Source organism: Apostichopus japonicus, chromosome 13, assembly GCF_037975245.1.
Source record: "Apostichopus japonicus isolate 1M-3 chromosome 13, ASM3797524v1, whole genome shotgun sequence".
Taxonomy (NCBI): Eukaryota; Metazoa; Echinodermata; class Holothuroidea; order Aspidochirotida; family Stichopodidae; genus Apostichopus; species Apostichopus japonicus.
Genome location: NC_092573.1, coordinates 15,377,118 through 15,403,823, shown reverse-complemented (window position 1 = coordinate 15,403,823; position 26,706 = coordinate 15,377,118). Strand labels below are relative to the sequence as shown.

The following is a 26,706-nucleotide window of genomic DNA, read 5'->3' as shown; positions in this document are numbered from 1 at the left end:
TTTCCCTCCTCTTTATTTCTTCGACAATAAATATACAGAAACATACAATGTCAATTTTGTTTTTGTTACACAGTAATTAATCTAGAATGAAGCTGTTTTTTAAGTCATCATATAAAAAACGTTTCTTACAGTACTGTTGAACTTTTACAGCAAACTTAAACTTAAACAATATCTAAAATAAAATAAGAGACCAGGCTACATTCCCAAAAGAGGTGTTCAATAGTCTGCTCATGTAACTTACAAAAAGAACATTTTGGCGAGTCTACAATATTCATTTTAAAAAGCAATTTCTTAGTAGGGATAATTCTATGAAAAATTTTAACTGAAAATATTGCAAACGTGCTTCAGTAATACTCTTGTATGACATCCTAAACAACATCGTCCACTGCTCAGATTCAAAAGAATAAACAGTGTTCCACTTTTTAAATGAGGTGGGCAAAGAGGTTACCCCTTTCAGAAAAAAACGGATAAAGTATGTGGGAAACGGAATATTTACCCATAATTTTCTCAAGTAAGAGTTCACTGACAGTTAGATTATTATCGGTATCCTGTAAGCCGATTTTCCAATGACGAGGTATCGCTTTAATTAAACCCCAGTAGCGAATAAACAATATTGTAGGTCCTAACAAAAGTAAGGAAATCAAGAGGTCTATTATTAACATCAAAAAAGTCGGCAATTTTCATAATCCCCTTTTTGAACAGAATATCATAAAAAACAAAATAATAATAATAATATAAATAATAATAATAATAATACTAATAATAATAATAATAATAATAACAATAATAATTAATGTATGCTTGGTACGAACAGCTTTCAGAACTACGAAGAATGTTTTTACAGATTACTTCTACTAACGCCGATAGTGATCAGGACCACGAACAACTACAGGGAGACTCAGAACCAATTGAGTGACTTTTATTTGTCTTCTGTTCAAATGAATATTTTAAATTGATGGTGTTTAAGTCCCAGCAATCCGTGTTCCTTACTTCATTATTTGTCGGTAAAGCCTATCATAATAGATGCTTGTTACGAACAGTTGGTTGTTATCATAAATTTTTGTCACAGCTCTGCAAGACTATGAAATACGTTTTGTTTTCTTCACAGACTACTCCTATCATGGCTAGTGATGGGACCATTCAAGAGGGTGTCTCAGAACCAGTTGAGTGACTGTTATTTTTGTCTTCTTTTTTTAAATAAATATTTTAAATTATTGTGCTTAAGTCCCAGCAATCCGTGTTCCTTACTTCATTATTTGTCGGTAAAGCCTATCATAATAGATGCTTGTTACGAACAGTTGGTTGTTATCATAAATTTTTGTCACAGCTCTGCAATACTATGAAATACGTTTTGTTTTCTTTACAGAATCGTTGTACCTACATGGCTAGTTATGAAACCATTCAAGAGGGTGTCTCAGAACCAGTTGAGTGACTGTTATTTTTGTCTTCTTTTTTTAAATAAATATTTTAAATTATTGTGCTTAAGTCCCAGCAATCCGTGTTCCTTACTTCATTATTTGTCGGTAAAGCCTATCATAATAGATGCTTGTTACGAACAGTTGGTTGTTATCATAAATTTTTGTCACAGCTCTGCAAGACTATGAAATACGTTTTGTTTTCTTCACAGACTACTCCTATCATGGCTAGTGATGGAACCATTCAAGAGGGTGTCTCAGAACCAGTTGAGTGACTGTTATTTGTCTTCTTTTTTAAAATAAATATTTTAAATTATTGTGTTTAAGTCCCAGCAATCCGTGTTCCTTACTTCATTATTTGTCGGTAAAGCCTATCATAATAGATGCTTGTTACGAACAGTTGGTGGTTATCATAAATTTTTGTCACAGCTCTGCAAGACTATGAAATACGTTTTGTTTTCTTCACAGACTACTCCTATCATGGCTAGTGATGGGACCATTCAAGAGGGTGTCTCAGAACCAGTTGAGTGACTGTTATTTTGTCTTCTTTTTTAAATAAATATTTTAAATTATTGTGCTCAAGTCCCAGCAATCCGTGTTCCTTACTTCATTATTTGTCGGTAAAGCCTATCATAATAGATGCTTGTTACGAACAGTTGGTTGTTATCATAAATTTTTGTCACAGCTCTGCAATACTATGAAATACGTTTTGTTTTCTTTACAGAATCGTCGTACCTACATAGCTAGTTATGAAACCATTCAAGAGGGAGACTCACATCTAGTTGAGTGACTTTTATTTGTCATCTTTTCAAATAAATATTTTAAGTGTAATAAATACAGACAAGCATCCTTTACGAATACGTCATTAACATTGTGTACCAAAGATTATTAAAACTCAGACCGTAATGTTTTACGTTTCTCATATTAATTTGCTTTACAGCTGCATGATAAAACCGAAGTACCGAGTGCAGCAAACGGAAATTCCCAGGATAGGTCACTTCCTCAGCCCATCATGGTATTCCTTTTCTGCAAGTTAATTTGTAAAGATTACATGTAAATGTATTACCACTTTGACAACAGTTCGTTACAGATAATATATGTGCAACCAACATTTTCTGTGTGTTGGGGGGGGGGGGGTTACGTTAATTATATATTGAGTGTGACAGTCTAGAATATCCGCATTGGTCTGTTTGATTTTGCGGAGGATATTCTTACCTATTTTCAAACATACTAGAGGATATTCTGCAATAGCATAGAATATCGCCTTCTCTATGCTACATCCTGCCGAATAAAAATAACCCGTGATATGTAATAATATTTACAAGGTATGCTAGCAATGCTGTTCAAGTACGTTGAAACTGATAATTTGGACTTGGTAATTTGTAACTTAGATAACAAAATTGCTTCACTGACTGTCGATAACAGATGCAACATGTTGTACGCAAAATCGCACATTTGCAACTTTGAAAGAATTCTGAGGCTGTTGCAGAATTTACATTATAAGGCCCATTAAAAGAAAAGCATATATACTCTTGGAGCATGGGGTGGACTATGCGAAGTCAATGGACCGAAAACTCAACTAAAATTTGCCATGTGCTTGACGTCTTGTCTAAACCCGCTACGACTTTGAGAATGTTGGTGTTTGTTTCCAGGTTGGGGGCGGGGGCACAATGATGAACAAAAGACCGTCGAAGGTGGTAATTCATACATGATCAGTACCGCCATTCCGAATACATCTACACCATTCTTTCCATGCTCCTATAGATACCTCTTGTCCCAAAACGCATGGTGGTTGCAGCAGAGACTCCAACCCACATGCTATTTAGAATGGTTTCGTGTTTGACATATGTGTTGGAGATAAATGTAATCTGTGGATCATTCTTGGATCATGTTCAATTTACAAGTTGAAGCTTACGCTGGGGTTAGATGTTAAACTACTGTATATATGTCTGCTAGTTTGCTTTGTCTAATTCTCGGGGTACACAGTCGTAGGAAGTAAGGGCAAGCCGTTGTCGTCAGTACATGACACCACCTTTCTTGGGGGTGTCACAGTACTTGCGTCTGTCTTTCATCAAGTCCTATTGTTCTGTGCCCATTTGTAAATACTCCGTGTGGAACTGGTGTAATATGCGGGACTTGTACTTGCGGATTACATAACCCATCCACCGAAGCTGTGCTACCAGTATATATAAATAGACAGTCCAAAATTAACCTTACATCCAAGTTTCTTCTTGGTTGACCGTTTGGTGTTTTATGGTTCAATGCAGAAAGCGGATACGACAAATCGACAGCCTGGTACCATTTATGCGTGCCGCAATTTCTTTCCAGAAGACCCTTCCCGCATCGCAAAACACAGCGTTAAAGTGAAGTGAAGGCTTACGCAATGCCTGCGCGTGGAAGAGATTTAGCTCGATTCATGCTACTCCAACTATGATTTGGTACCTGTACTGCTATCGATTAAAAACCCTACCATGTAAGAGCAAAGACGACGCTGCTACTGTTTACTAGGGTCTAGAACAAGACTAGCTATAGGACTTGACATGAATTAAAACGTTGGCAAAATACTGATACGGAGATTATCCGCTGTAACACAGGCGATTGAGGCGAACGAGCGGATTGTACTTTAAAGGTCTTTCACCCTCCCGTTTGTTCATTCTTTATACAAAGTTAACTGAGTAACACACACACACCAATTATATTACCGAAAGCATTAAAATTGCTATTTGAAAGTTTAAACAGGCATGTATTCTGAACTTTCTGAACGGTTGTCTCAGAATTGGGGTCAGGTTAAGTAGCAAGTTTTTGTCCAGATTATTTATGTTTGTGCTGGTCACTTCAAGATACATATGCTACTCAGAACTTTTATCTTCTAACTAGCAGGCTTCAACATTTTCTGGAGAAGGAGGAAGTTTGGGAATGAAAGCTAGCAAAGGTAGGTGCTGTATGACAATCTAACATGCTATTTCGATAAAAACTTTCAACAACAATTTTCCCTATCATCAAATTGATGTACTGTACAGGTCGTTAAGCTTCTTCATCAGTGAAGTTAGCCACTAAGTTTACCGATTGAAAGCATTTTAGGGCTTGTAGTAATCTGTATATGAGCACTGCTTTGTAAAACTGGCACATCAAATATTGGACCCAGATTCATTCCTTTCTGACATACTACTCTGTTTAAGCCCCACTTACATGCAGAGCTAGAGTTTGATCTCCAAAGGTGTAGTCTGCTCCTCGATGTACGGCGATATAAACCGCGTTTGTTTTCTTAAATGATCTACGTTATAAGTGGTCAAGAGATTTAAAAGAAAAGCACATACTGCACCAATATTGCAAACAGTCTTTTCAAGTATTCCATGAGTGGCAAACAATCATCTCATCTCCATCGTCCTGCTGCTACCGTTGAGACATATAACGTCGATCCACATGATATGTGCATCAACAGCCATTAGTATTTCCTAATGTTGAATGTATGAATAATCCAGGTGTATAGTAATTCATGGCTTACCTGGGAACACTCAGGGGTTGATGATGAAGATTGCGATTGGTACTAAGATTCTTTGATGACATGTATTAGACTGCTAACACGTTTTTTCAATAACACTGTCAAATGTGTTCTGCCCTATCATACTCTGTTCTGGGTCTAATGTAGATCATCTGCCAATGCCTTTTACATGAAGGAATGTGAATGCAACCAAGAGGAAGTCTTCATAGGGCTTGATTGCTGTTATGTGGTTTTGTTTTCTTTCTGATTGATTTGTAAACAACGTTGAAAGAAGACGGAAAGAGCTTAATGATCTGTCATTTAATTGTGACTCTGACAGAAGCAATGAGGTCTTGTTGGGATTTTATTCATGCAACTAAGTTTGTGGCTGGTGATTAAATTCTAACTTTTGTACACGTCTACTTTTGTGTACTGGAATTAATCTTTGCTTGATTTGCATTTAATCCTGTACAATTTTAGAGCCATATATTCCGATTCTCTGCCACTTACTCTTCTGATAGGGTCTATTCATTGAACATGTGAGAAAAGTTCTTCATAGTAACAGACAAAAAAAGCCTGCCTTTCAAATAATCGACTTGCATGGATGCAAAAATATTAAGAGTTCGTCACATATCGGTTGACAATTTTTGTGTCATCCTTACAAGCAGAGTTTTAGGAGTTTTAAGGTAATCCACACTGTATAATGCATAACCAGGGTAAATAGCAACTACCTGGCATAACTGACTTTCTTACGTTTCTAGACATATACTATGGTTGGAATCATATGTACTGCCGCCATCATTTGTGTACGAGGGGTATTTAAGTACAAAGATTAGTTTTAATATCTTATTGCGAAAGCATAAAGAAAACATTGTATTTTAGATTGATAACTCTGCGATAACAGTTGAATGAATAAAAAAGGTTTAAGTTTACTTACTCATCTTCGTCAAAATAGATGGGCTTTTGGAAAATCTATCTTACGTCGAACAGTACGTGGATGAAACTGGTGGCGAACTTTATATTCCGTCGACAACTGTCAGAGTATCCATCCCTCCAAATGCATTGACTTCAGGAGAAATTATCAGCATAACCATTCTCGAAGATGATCTATTTGAATCGGTAGAGTTTGCCAGAATTTGCCCCGTTATCCGTCTTGATCCCGACGGGTTGGAATTCAACAAACCTGTCGAGGTGACACTTTCACACTGTGGGATGATTGAGGATGGTAAACAACATGAAGTTACTGTTTACAGTGGGAGATTCGTTGAAGGTATGTCTTAGAAATGTTAAAGGACAATTCAATGACGACTTATATCCTGACTTGTAGTGTCAATGGAAGTGAAAATCTCCCGAATAGCAACGACTAATATTGCTGTAGATGATGATTTCACGCTAGTTCAAAACATGCAATGATCTCATCTTTTGCAGATAAATATTTCCTATGGACCAGTCTAAGCGGGACTCAATGCACGCTCACTAATAATCTTTGCCGCTTTCATCTTAACCACTTCTGTTACGTTGACGTCAAAGTCGGTGTAAAGGGGAAAAGGGTTAAGGTTGTGCCTGTGGCCGAAAAGGTTCATGTGGGACAGGACCTGCTTATGACATGTTGGATATTAAACTCGTATCCGATTCAAGACATTGAAGAAGTAAGTTTCTTTGGCAACCGAACTATAACGCTCTTAGTAGAAATGTTAACATAACGCCTATGTATTCAACGTCAGATTGTGATTCCTTCTTATGTCTTGTCCAGGCAAATAGCACAATACCGTGCAATGAAACGTGAACATTTAGCATGCTATTAGGTGGGGATATTTCTATAGCCAAAAGCCAGGCTGCTACCCTGTGAGAGACATCTTTTATGACACGAAAATAACACAAGCAATCAAACATAAGACAAATCTGTGTGATATTGCGTCATCAAATTTAAGCCAAAAATTGAAATCTTTCCGAATACCGGATGCTTCTTTAAACTATTAATCACAACCAGCGGTTAATGTTTTTAGTCTAAGAACTGTTCTTTGGGAGAAATAAAACAGTCGCGAGTTATCTCTCGCTATATACACCATTGACAAGCCCGTACCGACGAGGAAAAGGGCCAATGGTAGCTTGATTATTCTAGTCGTTGTCGCAATGACTGTTCTTTACTTCCTGGAGCATATATATTTGTCGATTAACTTTTCATTTGGTTTTAGGAACTGAAATATATTGCGAGAAGAGACTCAAAAGTTCTTGATTCGTGCCAAGAGTTTCTGGTCCTTGATTCAGAAAAACCACTTCATGGTATTGTAACGTCATACAATGAAGAATGGAATCCCATAACATTGCATAAGGTAAGCAAGTCATCGTAATCGTCATCGTCATCGCCATCATTACTTTCTGTTACACGGTAAGTTAGTAATAAAATATGATCAAGCCCTTTCTAGTACTCTCACATTCTAGTACTCTCACATTCTAGTACACTCACATTCTAGTACACTCACATTCTAGTACTCTCACATTCTAGTACTCTCACATTCTAGTACACTCTCATTCTAGTTCACTCACATTGTAGTACACTCACATTGTAGTACACTCACATTCTAGTACTCTCACATTTTAGTACACTCACATTCTAGAACACTCACATTCTAGTACACTCACATTCTAGTACTCTCACATTCTAGTACACTCACATTCTAGTACACTCACATTCTAGTAGTCTCACATTCTTGTACACTCACATTGTAGTACACTCACATTCTAGTACACTCACATTCTAGTACTCTGACATTCTAGTACACTCACATTCTAGTACAGTCACACTCTAGTAGTCTCACATTCTTGTACACTCACATTGTAGTACACTCACATTGTAGTACACTCACATTCTAGTACAATCACATTCTAGTACACTCACATTCTAGTACACTCACATTCTAGTACTCTCACATTCTAGTACACTCACATTCTAGTACTCTCACATTCTAGTTCACTCACATTCTAGTACACTCACATTCTAGTACACTCACATTCTAGTACACTCACATTTTAGTACACTCACATTCTAGTACACTCACATTCTAGTACACTCACATTCTAGTACTCTCACATTCTAGTACACTCACATTCTAGTACACTCACATTCTAGTAGTCTCACATTCTTGTACACTCACATTGTAGTACACTCACATCCTAGTACACTCACATTCTAGTACTCTCACATTCTAGTACACTCACATCCTAGTACAGTCACACTCTAGTAGTCTCACATTCTTGTACACTCACATTGTAGTACACTCACATCCTAGTACACTCACATTCTAGTACAATCACATTCTAGTACACTCACATTGTAGTACACTCACATTCTAGTATTCTCACATTCTAGTACACTCACATCCTAGTACACTCACATTCTAGTACACTCACATTCTAGTACTCTCACATTCTAGTACACTCACATTCTAGTACACTCACATTCGTCCCAAATAAAACTAGCGAGCATTAGTATATATAGTGTAACAGTTTCGAGGCGTTTCCTCTCTGCTATGCTTGTGCATGTTTGCGTCCTGTACCCTGTGCAGTGATAACCAGGGTGTTTGCAGGGTACAAGACAAGTCTATGTATTTCCTTCTCAATGGAATTTGAAATTCAGACATGGGTTGACCACGACACCCATTTAGCCTGGAAATGATGAAATTTGCTACCCAATCCAAATACTACAAACTAATATAAGTAATTAATATGGTTTAAATTATATTCATTCATACTTGCCAAACTGTTCTCTTGCATCTGATTGGCCCGCTGCCTTGTCATCTAGCCGTGCATAATGGTACACTTACCGGCGGATTAATATAAGTAGAAAAATAAAGTATCACGGCAAGTTTAATCCTGATCATGGCTAGCTGCCTACGCTAATTCAAAGCAAACGAATCACAGAACTTTTGTCAAACGAATCAGATCAAGTATGATATGATAACTAGCTCCTCGGTGTAAACACCCCAGTGGAAAAATGATTACTAACATTCCCAAGAAAGCTGCTTCCAGCCTAAAGCATACTAACCATAGTGGGCGAGCATTAACGATAACCCCATTTAGCAAGGCTGACATAAATGTTATTAATATTATGGCATTAAGCGACCATCAAATTAAAATAGGCTGTAAAAAAATAAGTTAGTAATAGCATCATAAGTTATTGAATGCGTCAAATAAACAATAGAGGCAATGTTCAACTGTCCTGATACAGCAATCCAATGAATTGATCCAACGATAGACAGTTATACACCACAGTTGACTAGCCAATGTCAGAACACTGTTAATATTAACAGTTACGTAACATCTAACTGATAGGCTAAGGCCTATCGTTACTGATCGGAATACAGCAGCAAATGTATTCAAGAAATTTCCGTCCAAACAAATGCATATGGAAACGTTGCATTTGCTATTCCTCACTATCCGGTGTGGGGGGGGGGGGGCTGAAGTATGTGGTTCAATGTATGATTTCTGTGGTAATGACTCTTCTATGCAGTTATAGCGATTGTTTGCTTTGGAGAGCGCAGTTTCTGTTAATTGGAACAGTTATCTATCCAGCAACGTTTTCTTGTCGGACTGTTGGTTATCAAAATTCAAATAACATAATAAAAAGAAAGCAATATTCTTAGAAAAATACAGTGGTATGGTAATTTTGACTAAGGCGACGGAACTCTGTTGTGACACGATATGAGCTAAACTAGGAACAATATTATTCACTTTGCTTAATATCTTTCATATATGGCAATTGAACGTCCGGTTGTCGTCCATGCATACCCCTAATTAGTCAGGTTTCGATGTTCTCTCAACCTTTGATCCATGTATTAAACGTTTTGTGATTTAGATGACAAGAGGTCTTTATGCTTAATGTTAACACAATACACATTTCCTTTTTTTGTATTAAGTAATAAGTTCTTTTATCGCATATTGAAAGTATATCATTAACATATAATTCAAAACATTCAAAAAATTCATAACATTGACAAATAACTCTTGGATATTTTGTATGATAATGCAGTATCATCAGCATATTTTGTGACTGAGAGATAATCTTCAGATTTGATTCAGAAAATGGAACCCCCCCCCTCCCGAGACACATGAACTTTGTTATTTCAGACATATCTGATAGTCCTTTTACGAATTCAACTTGTCGTGACCACCCTATTAAGAAATGAGCTAGCCAATGTAACAGCCATAGCTCAGTAATAAATTCAGATAAATCTTTAATTTACTGATTCGGTAGGACCGTATTGAAAGCACTTGAGATATCCAGGAAAGGCACCTTTGACATAGTGGTTTGCTTGCTATTCAATTGTGACACAACTTCATGGATACGTAAAAGCACATCGCCAACACAACACTTTTCCTGAAAGCAACTCAACGTTTATCCTCATATTGATCAATACTATCCATCAGCTGTGGCAGCAGAAGTTTTTAAATGTAATACTCGCTTCTGCAATAGGTCTAACATCATTACATTATGAGGGATTCTTCACTGTTGGAACAGGGGATGTAAATACAGTTTTTCACAGACTATAGGACTTTCACTGGAAAATTGATGTGTATATGGGGCTGAGACTTTTAACTATAATAAAAGAAAAGAAAAACGGGATACCTTTTCGAGACAATTGATGGTTATTTTTCTTTTGAAGTTTTGATTAAAGTGTAACATTCTGAGATGAAAATTAATGTACATTCTAGTACAATCACATTCTAGTACACTCACATTGTAGTACACTCACATTCTAGTACTCTCACATTCTAGTACACTCACATCCTAGTACACTCACATTCTAGTACACTCACATTCTAGTACTCTCACATTCTAGTACACTCACATTCTAGTACACTCACATTCGTCCCAAATAAAACTAGCGAGCATTAGTATATATAGTGTAACAGTTTCGAGGCGTTTCCTCTCTGCTATGCTTGTGCATGTTTGCGTCCTGTACCCTGTGCAGTGATAACCAGGGTGTTTGCAGGGTACAAGACAAGTCTATGTATTTCCTTCTCAATGGAATTTGAAATTCAGACATGGGTTGACCACGACACCCATTTAGCCTGGAAATGATGAAATTTGCTACCCAATCCAAATACTACAAACTAATATAAGTAATTAATATGGTTTAAATTATATTCATTCATACTTGCCAAACTGTTCTCTTGCATCTGATTGGCCCGCTGCCTTGTCATCTAGCCGTGCATAATGGTACACTTACCGGCGGATTAATATAAGTAGAAAAATAAAGTATCACGGCAAGTTTAATCCTGATCATGGCTAGCTGCCTACGCTAATTCAAAGCAAACGAATCACAGAACTTTTGTCAAACGAATCAGATCAAGTATGATATGATAACTAGCTCCTCGGTGTAAACACCCCAGTGGAAAAATGATTACTAACATTCCCAAGAAAGCTGCTTCCAGCCTAAAGCATACTAACCATAGTGGGCGAGCATTAACGATAACCCCATTTAGCAAGGCTGACATAAATGTTATTAATATTATGGCATTAAGCGACCATCAAATTAAAATAGGCTGTAAAAAAATAAGTTAGTAATAGCATCATAAGTTATTGAATGCGTCAAATAAACAATAGAGGCAATGTTCAACTGTCCTGATACAGCAATCCAATGAATTGATCCAACGATAGACAGTTATACACCACAGTTGACTAGCCAATGTCAGAACACTGTTAATATTAACAGTTACGTAACATCTAACTGATAGGCTAAGGCCTATCGTTACTGATCGGAATACAGCAGCAAATGTATTCAAGAAATTTCCGTCCAAACAAATGCATATGGAAACGTTGCATTTGCTATTCCTCACTATCCGGTGTGGGGGGGGGGGGGGGGGCTGAAGTATGTGGTTCAATGTATGATTTCTGTGGTAATGACTCTTCTATGCAGTTATAGCGATTGTTTGCTTTGGAGAGCGCAGTTTCTGTTAATTGGAACAGTTATCTATCCAGCAACGTTTTCTTGTCGGACTGTTGGTTATCAAAATTCAAATAACATAATAAAAAGAAAGCAATATTCTGAGAAAAATACAGTGGTATGGTAATTTTGACTAAGGCGACGGAACTCTGTTGTGACACGATATGAGCTAAACTAGGAACAATATTATTCACTTTGCTTAATATCTTTCATATATGGCAATTGAACGTCCGGTTGTCGTCCATGCATACCCCTAATTAGTCAGGTTTCGATGTTCTCTCAACCTTTGATCCATGTATTAAACGTTTTGTGATTTAGATGACAAAAGGTCTTTATGCTTAATGTTAACACAATACACATTTCCTTTTTTTGTATTAAGTAATAAGTTCTTTTATCGCATATTGAAAGTATATCATTAACATATAATTCAAAACATTCAAAAAATTCATAACATTGACAAATAACTCTTGGATATTTTGTATGATAATGCAGTATCATCAGCATATTTTGTGACTGAGAGATAATCTTCAGATTTGATTCAGAAAATGGAACCCCCCCCCCCTCCCGAGACACATGAACTTTGTTATTTCAGACATATCTGATAGTCCTTTTACGAATTCAACTTGTCGTGACCACCCTATTAAGAAATGAGCTAGCCAATGTAACAGCCATAGCTCAGTAATAAATTCAGATAAATCTTTAATTTACTGATTCGGTAGGACCGTATTGAAAGCACTTGAGATATCCAGGAAAGGCACCTTTGACATAGTGGTTTGCTTGCTATTCAATTGTGACACAACTTCATGGATACGTAAAAGCACATCGCCAACACAACACTTTTCCTGAAAGCAACTCAACGTTTATCCTCATATTGATCAATACTATCCATCAGCTGTGGCAGCAGAAGTTTTTAAATGTAATACTCGCTTCTGCAATAGGTCTAACATCATTACATTATATGAGGGATTCTTCACTGTTGGAACAGGGGATGTAAATACAGTTTTTCACAGACTATAGGACTTTCACTGGAAAATTGATGTGTATATGGGGCTGAGACTTTTAACTATAATAAAAGAAAAGAAAAACGGGATACCTTTTCGAGACAATTGATGGTTATTTTTCTTTTGAAGTTTTGATTAAAGTGTAACATTCTGAGATGAAAATTAATGTTTATTAATTAAGTGCTTTGTATGAATGAACAGGTCATCAGGTTTACGGTGCATTTATTGCATGATAATGCACGAACGGGGTATAACTCAATCGATGCAAGAGGCCGTAGGTTATTCCTCCTGAGCCCCTAAACATTTAAAGTTGCTCAACTGACGCCTCAATTTGTAATTTTGTTGTAAGTTTTAGTTCATTCCTCCCTTTTTAATCTGTCCATAGATAATACCCTTCAACAGGATCTGGCATACCGCTAAGATATGTTTCAAGTTTAGGCACGAGTTGGTATCCGGGACGGCTGCGGAGGATCCGTCACTTAACTTCGGTTTAGTTGTGAAACAACCTGAAAATGACGAACTCGAATTTTACATACAAACAAAGGTTTGTTGAAGTATTGTAAATGTCTGATAAAAACCTTACACAAATTGAAGTGCCTGCACGTAATGAAACTAGAAGTCTGTTGCTCTTTGCATAAAGTAAAGAATTAAATCAGAGAATCACGGAAACTTGACTGGGATATTTTAGATATTGGAAAAGAGCAAAGAAGTTAATGGCTATAGAACGGATCGGAACCATTTGCCTCTGTATAACGTGTTACCTGTTACAGGTGACATGTTACAGGTTACCTGGGTTACAGGTTAGAAAAAAAACGAAAATTCCCTTGAAGCCCCTTTTATGCCGCTTTCTTTCCTTTAGCATCGAATGACACTGAGGAGTGATCCCTATAGTTACAGGGTATACGCAAAGTACTGTGGCTTCGGACTGGCACCCAGCAAAGACATGGGAATAAAAGGTTTGCCATTCAACTAATGGCTGGATAGCTCAGTTGGTAGAGGGCTCGGTTTTAATTAAGAGGTCACTTACTCGAATCCCGTTCTAGCCGTAAATATCTTTGCTCTATTACAAAATAAAAGAAAGTTAAGAAACCCATTTATCTAATTGAAGATTATCAGCCTTCAGCAAAGTACTCCTTTATCTTAATTTGTATTTTGGAATGCTTACTCGCAACACATGTAGCATTATACCACTAAAAGGAAGTCATAGATTCTTTGACAGCAATCAATTAAATGGATTGATAATTAGGTACTGTCCTTATAACTGAATGCCCACATTCTCATTAACATGTTAACTTCAATTTAGAAGGTATCACTTTTTTCATCATTTTTCTCCAGCTTGAAGACGTCTTTGAAGAATTCGGAGAAGATAAATATGACGATATTGATGATGGTACTTCGTTTTCATTATCAGTCTCAACTTAATTAAACCCCTGTTTTTGTGCATTATATTTACAGACGCAGAATTTATATAACTTGTTCCATGGGCACGGTTTTGCTGTCTCACAAAAAAAAAAAAAAAAAAAAAACACGTCATAATGGGGTTGCTTTGCAGTTTTAATGTTATAGAGAGGATGTGTTGGAAGAAGTATAATGTTTGGAATTCACCGTTTCGTACCAAGTTAATAAATCGCATTCAGTAATTGCAGATAGAGGAAGAGGCCCAAAGAGTTAATACTAATAAATAGTACGTAGTTTTTTTTTACAATATACTTACAAAAACTTTCCAATAAACTATAGGTTATTCAATGCTCCATCCCTACGCCATACCCTCTTCACTTCTTATCTTTGGAGCAGATACCATGTTACACCCATATGCCAAAAGGCTGAACAAACGTGATTGCATGAGACTAGCGACTTACTTTGATTTGCCTCCCGAAGCTGTGGATTATATCAAGGAAAGCAACAAAATGGGCATTGCCCTCTTCACAGAGCTTCGGAAACGGAACTTTTACGATAACAGTTGTATAGATATCTTGATACAAGCATTGCATCACGTTCAACTAAGAGAATGCGCCTCCCAGGTAGGTCCCGAGTTCGAGTCATTCCAAAATTAATGTATGTCGTCCAGTTACAGAGTTGATGACAATCATTAACAATTCATAATCATTGGCGTTAAATATGAATCTAAGAGACTGCCTTTGGTCAGCTTGCGGTTTTGATAAGCCACTGATGGCTTCTTCGCGAGTTCCTGCTAGCAGGAGGATCTAAATATACATACATACATACACGCATACACACATACATACACACACCCACCCACACATACACACACACATACATACATACATACATACACACATACACGCATACATACATACATACATACATACATACATACATACATACATACATACATACATACATACATACATACATACATACATGCATGCATGCATGCATGCATGCATGCATACATACATACATACATACATACATACATACATACATATTGACATACCTATGTAAGTGAGGACACAATTTTTTGCCAAAAAGTGCCTCTACCAAGTACGAGAACGAGGACATTTTATACACAAATGTATGCATTAACTTATTCATCTGAGGACATGTACTCAGTTTCCTTTCATACACAACCTATTCATTCCTATACACACCAGTATAGGAGATGGTATGTAAAGGAGTACATGTCCTCACATACACCATACTCAGTTGTATGGAAAATTGTTTACATGAGAGGACATGTCCTCACATTTGCTTATACACTGTGTATGTACATAGAGATAGAATCTATACATGACAGGACATTTCTTCATGTTACTATAACATACCTCACAACATACTTCAAATGACTTTTAACAACCCAACCCAAACATCTAAATATGTTTGAAAGGCAACTAATATTTGTTTTAAAAGTTTAACCATAAGTGATAAAGGGACAGAGTAAATCTCAGACTACTGTACATCACACCATGCCTAACTGAACTCTTCCTTTACTTTACTTTCTATCACAAGATTCTGGAAAATTCTTTAATGAAAATATTATTACAATGGTATGTAGTGTTTCCATTCCTTTGTCTGAATGTTAAGATTGTTGACAAGTGAGCACCGCTGTGAAGAGTCATCGGTGTGTTGTGGTATACAGTGCATGATGGTCAGTGACCATTATGCACTGTATACCACAACACCGATGATGCTTAACAGCGGTGTTCACATATGACCATTGGTCACATTGTTTCAATTCAGATGTACCTTTGGTGATAAATATTGCTAAATTTGCATGGTCAAGAAAAGGTAGTACATGTTTGATAAATTGCAAGCAGATATGTGCACACAAAAGGAGATTCAATTATGTCATGGTGGACTTATAGAGAATGAAGAAACTTGAAAACAGATAGTTCATGCTAAAACAAACAGCCTAACTTATGAAAGAGAACACTAAACACAGTTCTTTGGTTCTCACTCTGTATCTGATCTCTCTTTTGAACAATGCAGAGAAAAGTTCAAATAGAATGGTGGGTTTACAAATAGATCATGCATATTCATATCAACAGATATACTGTATCTGATATTCCAACAAAACATGTGTTAAATGCAGTATCTGGAATAAAGAGAAAAGCACTTAAAGATACTGATGTTCAAGCAACACAGCAAACAATACAGTATGCATGACTCATGACCTCCTTTGAATGAGCACCTACTAATAACAACATCCCATCCCCCCCCCCCATCCACCCCACCCTGAGTTTGAGCTATTAGGGAGTTGTGCTGCTCTTCATGTTAACATGGGAGTAATGGGCATACACATACACACTGTTTAACTAATAATCAAATACACTACTGCAATAAAACACCATCTGTCACTGCATCTGCATTACAACATACACGGTCATGAGTTACTCTTAACTTTCATCTTGAAATTAAATATGGAGGTGAATACAGTTACTATTTAAGCATAATCAAGCATAATTAGTGAATGGAATCTTACAAACGTTTTCAGAACTGAAGCAAATGGGGCTTGTTGTTTATGGAATCTCATATCAATAATAAATTTTCGCTTCTGTCTGACAGACACACCACATTTAAGCTACCCTTGTTAAAGTTTTACTTTGCACAAAACAAAAGCGAGTTTCAGTTCAAAATAACAGATTTGCTAATTAGTGCATCATGGAAACTATGGAGGAAAGTATGATCTGTCCATTTAGAATTTGGGACAAGTTTTTTCTTTAAACATAGACTAATGCCTTGGAGATTGCAGTTTTGGGAATTGGTTAAACTGAAATACACAATACTCAAAAGCAACTCTCACCAGCAGCATTTAAGTGATAAGGCAACATCACCCACTTGTTTAATATTTGTTAGCATACTACAGAATGAAAGGTTTCATGCATTGAATATCTTGTTTGGGTTGCACAGTTATTTTAGTATTTTTCTGTTTATTTTTTTTTCACAGCAAAACATTCTCTTGGTGTTCAGTGTGATCTTTGCCACCATAACTATAGCTTCAATTTGCATCTGTAGTCCTACATATTTTCTTGCAAAAGATATTTTCCTAAAAGCCTATTTACATAATATCTTTTCCATTAAATTTGCTTCCATATTAAAAATGGGATAATTGTTTAGCTTTATAGGACAACAAAATGCTGTAATGCTTGGAGTGTTTGTGAGAACCTTTTTTGCTGATTTTTATTGAGACTTTTTCTTAAATGAAATAAACTAAAATTAAAACAAGCAAACTGAAACAAACAAAAGCAAACAGGACATGACATCAGACTTAAAATAAAATAATCTAGAATAAAATATAACCTTAAATAAAAGTTGTGAAATAAAATGATGTAAAATAAAATAACATAAAAATTAACATCAAACTAAAATACAAAAAAATTAAATTATGAAAAAAAACTAGAGAAATAGCCATTATGATGTAAAGCCATTTAAGTAACTTAAGTCAAACAACATGCAATTTTCCTTGTCAAACCTTTCACTTGATGTAAATAATCATTCTCTGTTTTGAACCTTTTTCCATACCCGTTTTCTTTCTGCGACCACAAAGTCCTTTATTTGGGACCAACTACGACTATCTTGCAAAATCTCACACTGTTCTTTGGCCAATTCACACATGGCTCTGTTTGGAGTAGTCCCTGAGTTAATGGCATCCTTGAAGAATGCGAGCAAACATTTCTTTTCTTCTGGCTTCCACGGCTTTCTTGATGCGTATTTTCTCTGAAGCTTTCGTTTGCCTGTATTAAGAGGGACAACAATAGAATTGTCCTAATGCAGGTGAAACAGTTTAATATTAGCAAAATGCAACTGTCACTTCACCCAAGCATGAGTTAGATAACTATGTCGTGTGTCAAGGCGGGCAAATTCAGAGTCATCTGGACTACACCAGGTAAAATTGCGTAACTTCAAGAGACGTTCATTCACTGTGTTTGGATGGAATGTTTGCCTGAGATGCTGTGGACTAATATAAAAGCAGTAGCGGCAATTGGGGCATTGGTGCAAGAGAGACATTGCACTCTTCGGCACTGTGCAGTATACTGTGTGTTCCTGCCAGAATTCAGTTAAAAGGTAAACTGTGTGTTCCTGCCTAATTGTTTGTATTGTCGGGTTACTGACTCAAATGTGTGTTACAGCCCAGGGAAACTTTGTGTTCCCACATGTTTTGCTGCGAACTGTAGAACCAGGAGTACTTAAACAACGGTCCCATAAGTCATTGTATAGATGCTGTTGTCATTAAGTTTATTTCAGAATCCAATTAATTTAATACTGTATTTGTTGTGCAAAGAGTTGCTTAAAATTATATTAAGTGGACTCTGATGGAATATTTGCACATACAGTAATGAGGGAATATTAGGATCATAAACTGTATGAATGTAACACTATATCAGTCCATTTTGTTATAATATCAACATATGTGTAAAGGTTTATGGTGTTGCACGTACATGCCAAAATGTTAAGAACATGCTAACAGTTTGTAATTCTATTATTTCTTTTGCAGGTGTTTTTTTTTTGTCTTGTAAATGAACTACAAACTCTTTCATCTAGTAGTCTTATAGTCCTTTACTTCCTGTCCACTGCCTTACTTGACCCATGACAGCCACTGAAGAAAGTTATACAATTATTATAAAGAATTCCAAATGTACTATTAACACGAGTTGGTTTGCAGGAGGTTAAATTGCAGCAATTCAAATGTACCTTTGAGGAAGCATCTCTAAACTTGCATTCATGGTTAAGTGAAAGAAGTTTGCCAATAAAGAATATGGCAGCTTCCCTCTCTGTGCCCACCTAGTGGTACACATTTGACAAGATTGTAGCTGACACATCAATAAACAAGGGCATTGTCAAACTCAACTAAAAGATTTGTCAGAGAACATTGCACTGAATCTTTTAGATAAATATTGATAAAGAGAAATGAAAGGAATAATTCTTAAATTTCATCTTACAAACTATATGATTTAAGCATGCATAGTTCCCCATTGAAATGCATAATACACAGCCTTAGTCAAATAGACCAGCTCCAGCAGATGTTTGGTAGACATTTAGTGCAAGATACCTGCCTGTTTGTGTGGCATTGAATGATTGTGCCATTAGAATTTTGTCAGAAATGACAGTAATCACAGATTGTACTCTGCCTCACATTCCCCACCCCCCCCCCATCTTTCCACGCATGGCATGAAAATGTTGATACCATTGACAATATACAGTAGTGTTGGCAGTTATACAAAATGAAATAAATCTATATACATATAAGTTCTTCTATGACTGGATGGCACACCAAAACTATTGCTGCATCTAATTGGACATTCTCAAGTTTTTGACATGATTATGGTATTGTGGCATGGTAAACCAAACAACTTACCTGTCTGAAGCTTTTTAGGAATATCTGGTGTACACGAGGAGTCTGCCATAAATGTGACTGAAAATCAAGCATAAAAGAACTCATGTAATACTGTATCCCTGAAAAATTAATCATGAAATTCTTCCCAAGTTTTCATTTTTTTCAACACGTACCGTTTATAATTTATCCTAAATAGGTGAGGACAGTGTACACTAGAATGGAAACATTAAACTTATTTACAGCATGTTGTTGACAATGCAGTACTCTTTACCATGTGTATTAGGCTGGACACATACACTGTTTTATATGTAATCATATGCATGTGAGGACAGTGAACGTTGGTAATATATGGTATACATCACACATGTGTGCATGTGAAACATATCTCAGGACTATATATACACAGTTTATACATTATCCTAGACATGTGAGGACAGTGTACACTAGAATGGATACATTAAGATTATTTACATCATGTTTTCGACAATGCAGCACTGTTTACCATGTGTATTAGACTGGAAAGACACATACACTGTTTTATGTAATCATATGAATATGAGGACAGTGAACATTGGTAACATATACATCACACAGGCGTGATAGGTTCTCAACACAAATGCAATTTATGCCCTGTGAATGTGGAACATGTATTTCACAACCCACAATTTTACGCATTTACCTAGACATGAATACATTACACCTAATAAAATCATGTTTACATCACAGAAGCAATGTATAACATGTGGATAAGTGAGAAATACATAGGGCACATATACACAGCTTATCCATTATCATAGGTATGTGAGGACAGCGGATATTAATAGTAGATGCATTAATCCTTTTATATTTCCAACTCAACATCACTGTATGTACTGTAGTTCTGTATGCTTGAGGTTTGGATACCAATGTAGTTTATGTTCATAAATCAGATGTTCATTGCTATGAATTTTGTTAAGTGTGTCTTACATTGTGAGAGCATGCAATATCTAGAAATTTTATGGAGCTAAGATAAAGAAACGTAACATTTTGGATGGCGAGTTAAGTCAACTCAATCACTGGATGGCAACAACAAAACCGTAAAATTGAACTGTCTCAAGTTTTAACATGATTATGGCCCACAGCAGTAATGTGGCATGGTACAGTAGGTTAGGTAATCCGAAGGACAACCTTAAAACTTTCTTAAACATGAGCCCTGATACAGATGACCAAAATTTAAAAAAATCAATACCTCTCGCATGAGCACAAGCCCCAAAACAAAAGAATTACAACAGTTATTATGATGTGTTAATTTTAAAGTGGACCCTATGTTTTTAAGGGGAATATTTTTGAAAGTTGGAACTGGAAGTTAAATAAATATCATTCTAATGTATGTCATGTCTGTTATACACCTATCCATCTATCTAAAAGTCATTTTCAGCCATTTGTAATTTCATTTCCTAATGTCCTATCCAGATGTGCCTACAGACCCTGATGACCCACAGTGATACTATTGATACCGTTCATGAAATGCACTAGACTAATCAACACTTACCTTTCACTGGCAAGACCCTTTCGACAAATCCATCCTTGTCCATCTGCAGGTTTTCCTCATTAGGATGACAATGAAGTTTGCCTCTACGTCTGACACATTGCCTGCCCTGATCCATCTAACACAAATAAGTAACAATTTGGAAGGTTTGTGATAATATTTACACTTTGTAGATGATGCTATAACATGCAGCTACCTTTATATGGCACAAATTGCTTTGATTCCAATTTTACAAGCTAATGAAGACTCATTGATAAACCTAATACTATAATCATGGGAGAACACTGGTTAAGTAAGCATCGTCATCCAACCATACTTTTTGGTGGCAGATCAAACATATACATGATGACCTAGGGTCAGCTCGGGAATCTTGGACATGACTGTTAAAGTTAACGGTTGAAATAGTCTATCCACCATCACAAATGGGTATGGGTAGCCTGTTAACTATCTTGTATCTGATCAATATATCAGTATCTGTAAGCAATAGTGCAAAATATAATTTTAAAAAGTGCAGTATTTTGCTTGCAAAAGTTTTTTTTCAAAAGGAAGTGAAACAACTTAAATTGATAGTTTTATGCTGTTCTTTAGCAGTTATATAACTGTAAAACTTTGGTGTATAAAAATCCTGACTACTTGAATCCTGACTACTTGAACAACCAATTAGCCCTTTGTGTGTGCAGAAAATACTACTTACAGTCATGTCTGATGAACAAGATACTACAATTTTTGCTGGTGCAGGACTCATAGGTCTCATTTTCTTTAATAACTTCACTCTTTCGTGAGCTGACTGCTCCAAAGTTACAAACAGGTTTTTCATCTGCTTCTCAACTGCTAGAGCTATTCCAGATGATCTATGAAATCAATGAGGATATTAAGAAGTTCCTCCAGGGTGAAGATATTCAGTTTATATGCCTCCATAACAAGCATCAAGAACTTAATTCTTCCTTCAACTTCAACTTCGTAGGACATTTTCACTGGCATTCTGTAAGCTCTGACAAGAAATGTTTAAGGATGCAATGTGTTTTGCAACAGGTCATATATTAACCCTTCACGAAAGCCATAAACTCAAGTTCAACCAGTTGTTATATCACAGTGAACTAAAAAGTATTTGTCAAGAGCTAATTTTCCTTTCTTTTCCGAACAAAAAAATTAATCAGGTTGTGGCAAGCATAGTGTCATACTCCAAACACTTATTTCTTCAATTGTTTGAAACCTTACTGTAGTCTGTAACATCCAACAACTGACAACTAAAGTGGTAGGCCTAGGCCTAGGCTGTATGAATACTATCAATGAAAATACACCACTTTGTGACAATTTCTTTGGTAGCCTATGTTGAATTAGATTGACCGTCACATTGAATAGCCTAATTCATATGTTGACAGAATGCTTGCAGTGAAAGGATTATCTATTGTAGTATTACAACAACATAATACACTTTGTTTAGTGACCTATTGTTACTAGGCTACAGTAAATGTACTAGACTTTACTACTTCTGGGTGGGTACTGTATTTGGTAACCTAACGTTACACTACAGTATGTCTACGTACGTTAGACCATGCCTAGCCTACCCTTCGAATAACTCAGTACTAGGCTACTACTAGTAGTAATTTTAAAGTAGACTAATTAGGCTAGGATGTAACGTGTTGACCACAGAAGCGTTATGGTAACTCATGTTAGGTCTTTAATCAACACAAAGAGCAGTTTGGAATGTAACTTACATGGCAGGGCGATATCTGCAAGTAGTAAAACGTTTCGATGCCAATTCGATGCCACTTCGATGCCAATTCGTACAGCATGCAAGAATGCTTGTTAAATTATGGAAGGCGAATTGGGCCACAACATGATTTACAGTAACAGCAATCCTTGCGTACCGGACTTGCGCAGATACAGTAGTGGGATTAGCATTGGAGACGGAGATTTACTCTGAGATTAAGAGGGGTTGTTGTGGGGGGGGGGGGGGGGTTAAGTTACATCATATGGTCCAGGTGACGGTCTAAGGTAACTCAAGTAGGGGCTTGGTCATTAAAGGGTGCATCGTGGTTCACATTAATCTGAGGGTATGACTTTATATGAGTGGCATACATCAAGTGCATTAAAATCATAATATGACGGACGATGCGGAGAGAAATAGGGAAACGAAAAAAATCGTACAAGGGGAACCCTGCCATCACTTGGCACCACTGAGGTTCTAAAGATTTTCATGGGGGTGGGGCATGCAAAATAGGTTGTTGGAGTTAAACAAGACAACCGAAACCCTGCACTGAGAGCAAGCACTAAATGCTCAAAGGCGATGCCAGGTGGGGAGGGCATAGGAACCTCCCCAATCAAATTAAAAATAGCATGGCCGAATGGGGGTGGGATTGGAGTTTTTAAAATAATATCGAGTACATGTTGCTGGTTTGACTGCACACAAGACTAGGTATTAAAATTGCAGAAGCAGGAATGACGATTGTAAATATGATTACTTCTGCTATGTTTGGTCATATTAAACGTATATATCATGCTGCATGAGCAGGGAGCAAAGCAAATGGTTGAGGATGAGTCTCGAGGGAATGATTAGACTAAAAGTCAATTTGATAAGTTTGAACTTTTGACGACTTTCTGTGCTCCAAAACCTTATCACAAAAGAAATTGGGTATTGAATGGAAGATGCCATATTCTGTCTTTTTATTTCTGTTCCTTTCTTCATGTTCACTTTTAAAGTGCAGTGCACGTCTATGTTAAAGTGTATGTCATGTTCTCCCCGCATTCCAATAATCTTACATTGTATAACATGTAAATATGGGTCCATATCCACTGCTATATAAAATGAGAGAAATGTTTACATTAATCATTCTTCATAGGTAAATAAAGTTGGAATACATCCTTCTCTTCATGCTCCTCCTCATCATCATTATAATTACTTTCATCATCTTGCATATTATTTTTACATTTAATATGTCAGTCATGTTACATATATATATATTAGTAATATAATATATTAATATTATTTTGGTGCTATTGTTATTGTTTTGGTCGTCACAACTTTATTATCATTACTATTTTCCTTTTTTGGTATTGATAGAGTATTGATAGCCTGGGGATAGGTTCTAGCTTAAATTTGTCCTCGGATATTGTAAATGTCCTCACAAGTATATATTTGTAGAGGTATACATAAATAGAGGGCGCTATATATATTTTAGCATACATTCAGTATACACCAGGTATTGGAAAAGTACTAAATATGGACACATTCGAGATAAGTCCATAGCAGTGTTGATCAACCCCTGGGGGGTCAGTTAAAGGTACTTAGAATGTGAGGACACGAAATTTGTCCTCACATTTTTCAATTGTCCTCATATGTATAGGCCTGTAGAGGAAAATGTCCTCGTATACATAGGTCTGTCAGTACATACATACATACATACATACATACATACATACATACATACATACATACATACATACATACATACATACATACATACATACATACATACATACATACATACATACATACATACATACATACATACATACATACATACACACATATATAAATACATATACAGCAAGCTGAGGTGCTTCTCACCTTAAAGCATGTCTTCCAGATGGTGTTGCCTGTGCGTTTTATTTGTTTTGATTATCCTTTAAAGTTAGCCCCCCAGATGGGTGTCACTTTCACATATTAATTACAATATCGGGTGCCTTTATCGTACGACTTTTTTTATTTGTCATATTTCGCACAGATTCATACTTTATCACTTGTGTCCTTCTTCTTGCTTTCAGATTGAGACTGATTTTCCAGACATAATGAACACCACACGTTCTAATGTACAAGGTAGGTGATGTAACTGTTAGCTGATACTGTAAATTTAGATCGTACACAATTACATTTAAATCGAAACTGCATTGGTAACTGTGTTCAAGTGCTCAACGTGTTCACATGTACGCCAAACAAGAATATGTTTGCATGACTATTTGCAGTCTTACCTCCCTAAGAAGTTTCTATTTTCTGAGAAATATACGAATAGTAAGGAAAACAGTGCAATACACAGACACTCCCTATGTAGAGCGACCTGCATCTTAATTCTCGGAACCCCTAATGGCTTCGTCAGAAATTGTTATGGTTGCAGACATAACGCTCACTGCATAAAAAGACAGTTTTAAATGTCATAGGGCCTATGCAAACCGGTAATGGTATGTTTCCACCAAACACTCTACCCAATGGAGCAGATGTTTACACTGCAGCCAATAAAGATAGAGCCCTCTTTCTTCCTGTCTGTCTTTCTGTTAATACGTAAAATATAATTCTATTTATGCCAATCTTCAACACAATTATGTAACCAACAACTCGTATATGGTTGCGTTGTTTCGACGATCTGACGATACATGCGCCATCTTAACTTGCTTGAATGTAAAACGTGTATGAAGATTAGTGATATGATTACATAATCAGCCGGGTGCTGATCCATGGTGGAGTACAGGATGCGACCGATATAGTTGCTATGCACTGTGACTGTGCTGCACGCAGGTTTTAGGCCTTTTCAAAATATGAACATTACCATGGTATTTTGGTTATTTTGGTGATATAAACACGAAAGTCAGTTTTCATGTTGCAAGAAGAATAAGGCCTAGCCTATACGCTTTCAAAAACGTGATGGACTCAAGCCGGCCGGTGGAGGCGTTACACAAAACCATTTTTGTTTTATTTGATGTCGCTATCGGGGTCATTTCGATGAAATTTCGACATTTCATTTTCGGCACGGAACTGAGTAACATTGTAGGTCCGCAGTCATACACCTGGGTGAACTTAGGCAAGTGTCATTAAGCGCCTTGCCTAAGGACACAAACTATATAAACTGACCAGAACGCAATCCTGGTACAATTCTTAGATCGCACGTCCATTTTGTTACTAACCTGTTAACTCTACCGACGCATAACGCACTAACGCTCTCCTCCACGTGTTTGTTTTTGTTTTCACAGCACCAGATCCATTTGGGAACCTGAAGGTACAAGTATCAGACAAACTAACCAGAAAAGACAGCATAATAATTGCACGTCTATCGGATCTTGCAGTAGCTTTTCAAGACTTACTGGATAAAGATGTGACGCCAGGATTAACCTTGATTTCTGAATTAGAAAAGCAAGGTTTATTTGGTAAAAATAATGTCAGGAAATTTTCTAAAATATTGAAAGATCTACAGTTTAAGAATCTTAGTCAGTTACTAAAAAGATTTCGTAAGGAGCATCAAGGATTAGAAACGAAATCGTCTTTATTTCTTGGACACAAATGCACATTGATCAAAGAAAGTTATCGATGAACTGCAAAAAACAAATGAACGAGAAGTATTGCAATCACTTTTAAACTTGCAAAAAACTTGCAATAAATTGGAAAGATTCGCAAACATCGTAAACACTTTTCGAAGTTGGAAAATACGAGAAGAAAAGCCCTGCTTGAAGATTCAAATTGTCAAATACATGAAATTCTAAACATTTAGTAGAATTATCGCAATAACATTTTCGAAATAAAAATTCAGAATTAATACAATCTCATGA

General features: G+C 36.5%; 3 protein-coding genes across 6 annotated transcripts in view; 2 read left to right on the top strand and 1 right to left on the bottom strand.

Annotated features, from left to right (window-relative positions):
• Positions 1–1,690, top strand: part of LOC139979028 (uncharacterized) — a 42,519-nt gene extending 40,829 nt beyond the window's left edge. Inside the window, exons 16-18 of the mRNA XM_071989664.1 lie at positions 1,109–1,162; positions 1,367–1,423; positions 1,628–1,690. Coding sequence (XP_071845765.1) covers positions 1,109–1,162; positions 1,367–1,423; positions 1,628–1,690 — 174 coding nt within the window. The remainder of the gene's footprint in view (positions 1–1,108; positions 1,163–1,366; positions 1,424–1,627) is intronic.
• Positions 1,691–4,230: 2,540 nt separating this feature from the next.
• LOC139978473 (uncharacterized) lies at positions 4,231–26,486 on the top strand. The gene is made up of 9 exons (XM_071988735.1): positions 4,231–4,347; positions 5,852–6,166; positions 6,325–6,545; positions 7,092–7,229; positions 13,230–13,388; positions 14,180–14,234; positions 14,639–14,865; positions 24,937–24,988; positions 26,134–26,486. The coding sequence occupies exons 1-9, from the start codon at positions 4,332–4,334 to the stop codon at positions 26,469–26,471; spliced, it is 1,521 nt and encodes a 506-aa protein (XP_071844836.1). The 5' UTR covers positions 4,231–4,331; the 3' UTR covers positions 26,472–26,486.
• On the bottom strand, positions 16,248–23,101 carry LOC139978892 (uncharacterized). Of its 4 annotated transcripts, none has more exons than XM_071989446.1 (5): positions 22,887–23,100; positions 21,863–22,159; positions 21,172–21,286; positions 19,662–19,718; positions 16,248–18,039 (listed from the first exon to the last, which is right to left on the bottom strand). In XM_071989446.1, exons 2-5 carry the CDS (start codon positions 21,983–21,985, stop codon positions 17,798–17,800), a joined length of 537 nt encoding a protein of 178 aa, XP_071845547.1. In that variant the 5' UTR covers positions 21,986–22,159; positions 22,887–23,100; the 3' UTR covers positions 16,248–17,797. The 4 variants fall into 4 exon arrangements, with proteins under 4 accessions (XP_071845547.1, XP_071845544.1, XP_071845548.1 ...); XM_071989443.1 differs by having other exon boundaries at positions 21,863–22,019; XM_071989447.1 differs by lacking the exon at positions 21,863–22,159 and having other exon boundaries at positions 22,887–23,101.
• Positions 26,487–26,706: the final 220 nt, after the last annotated feature.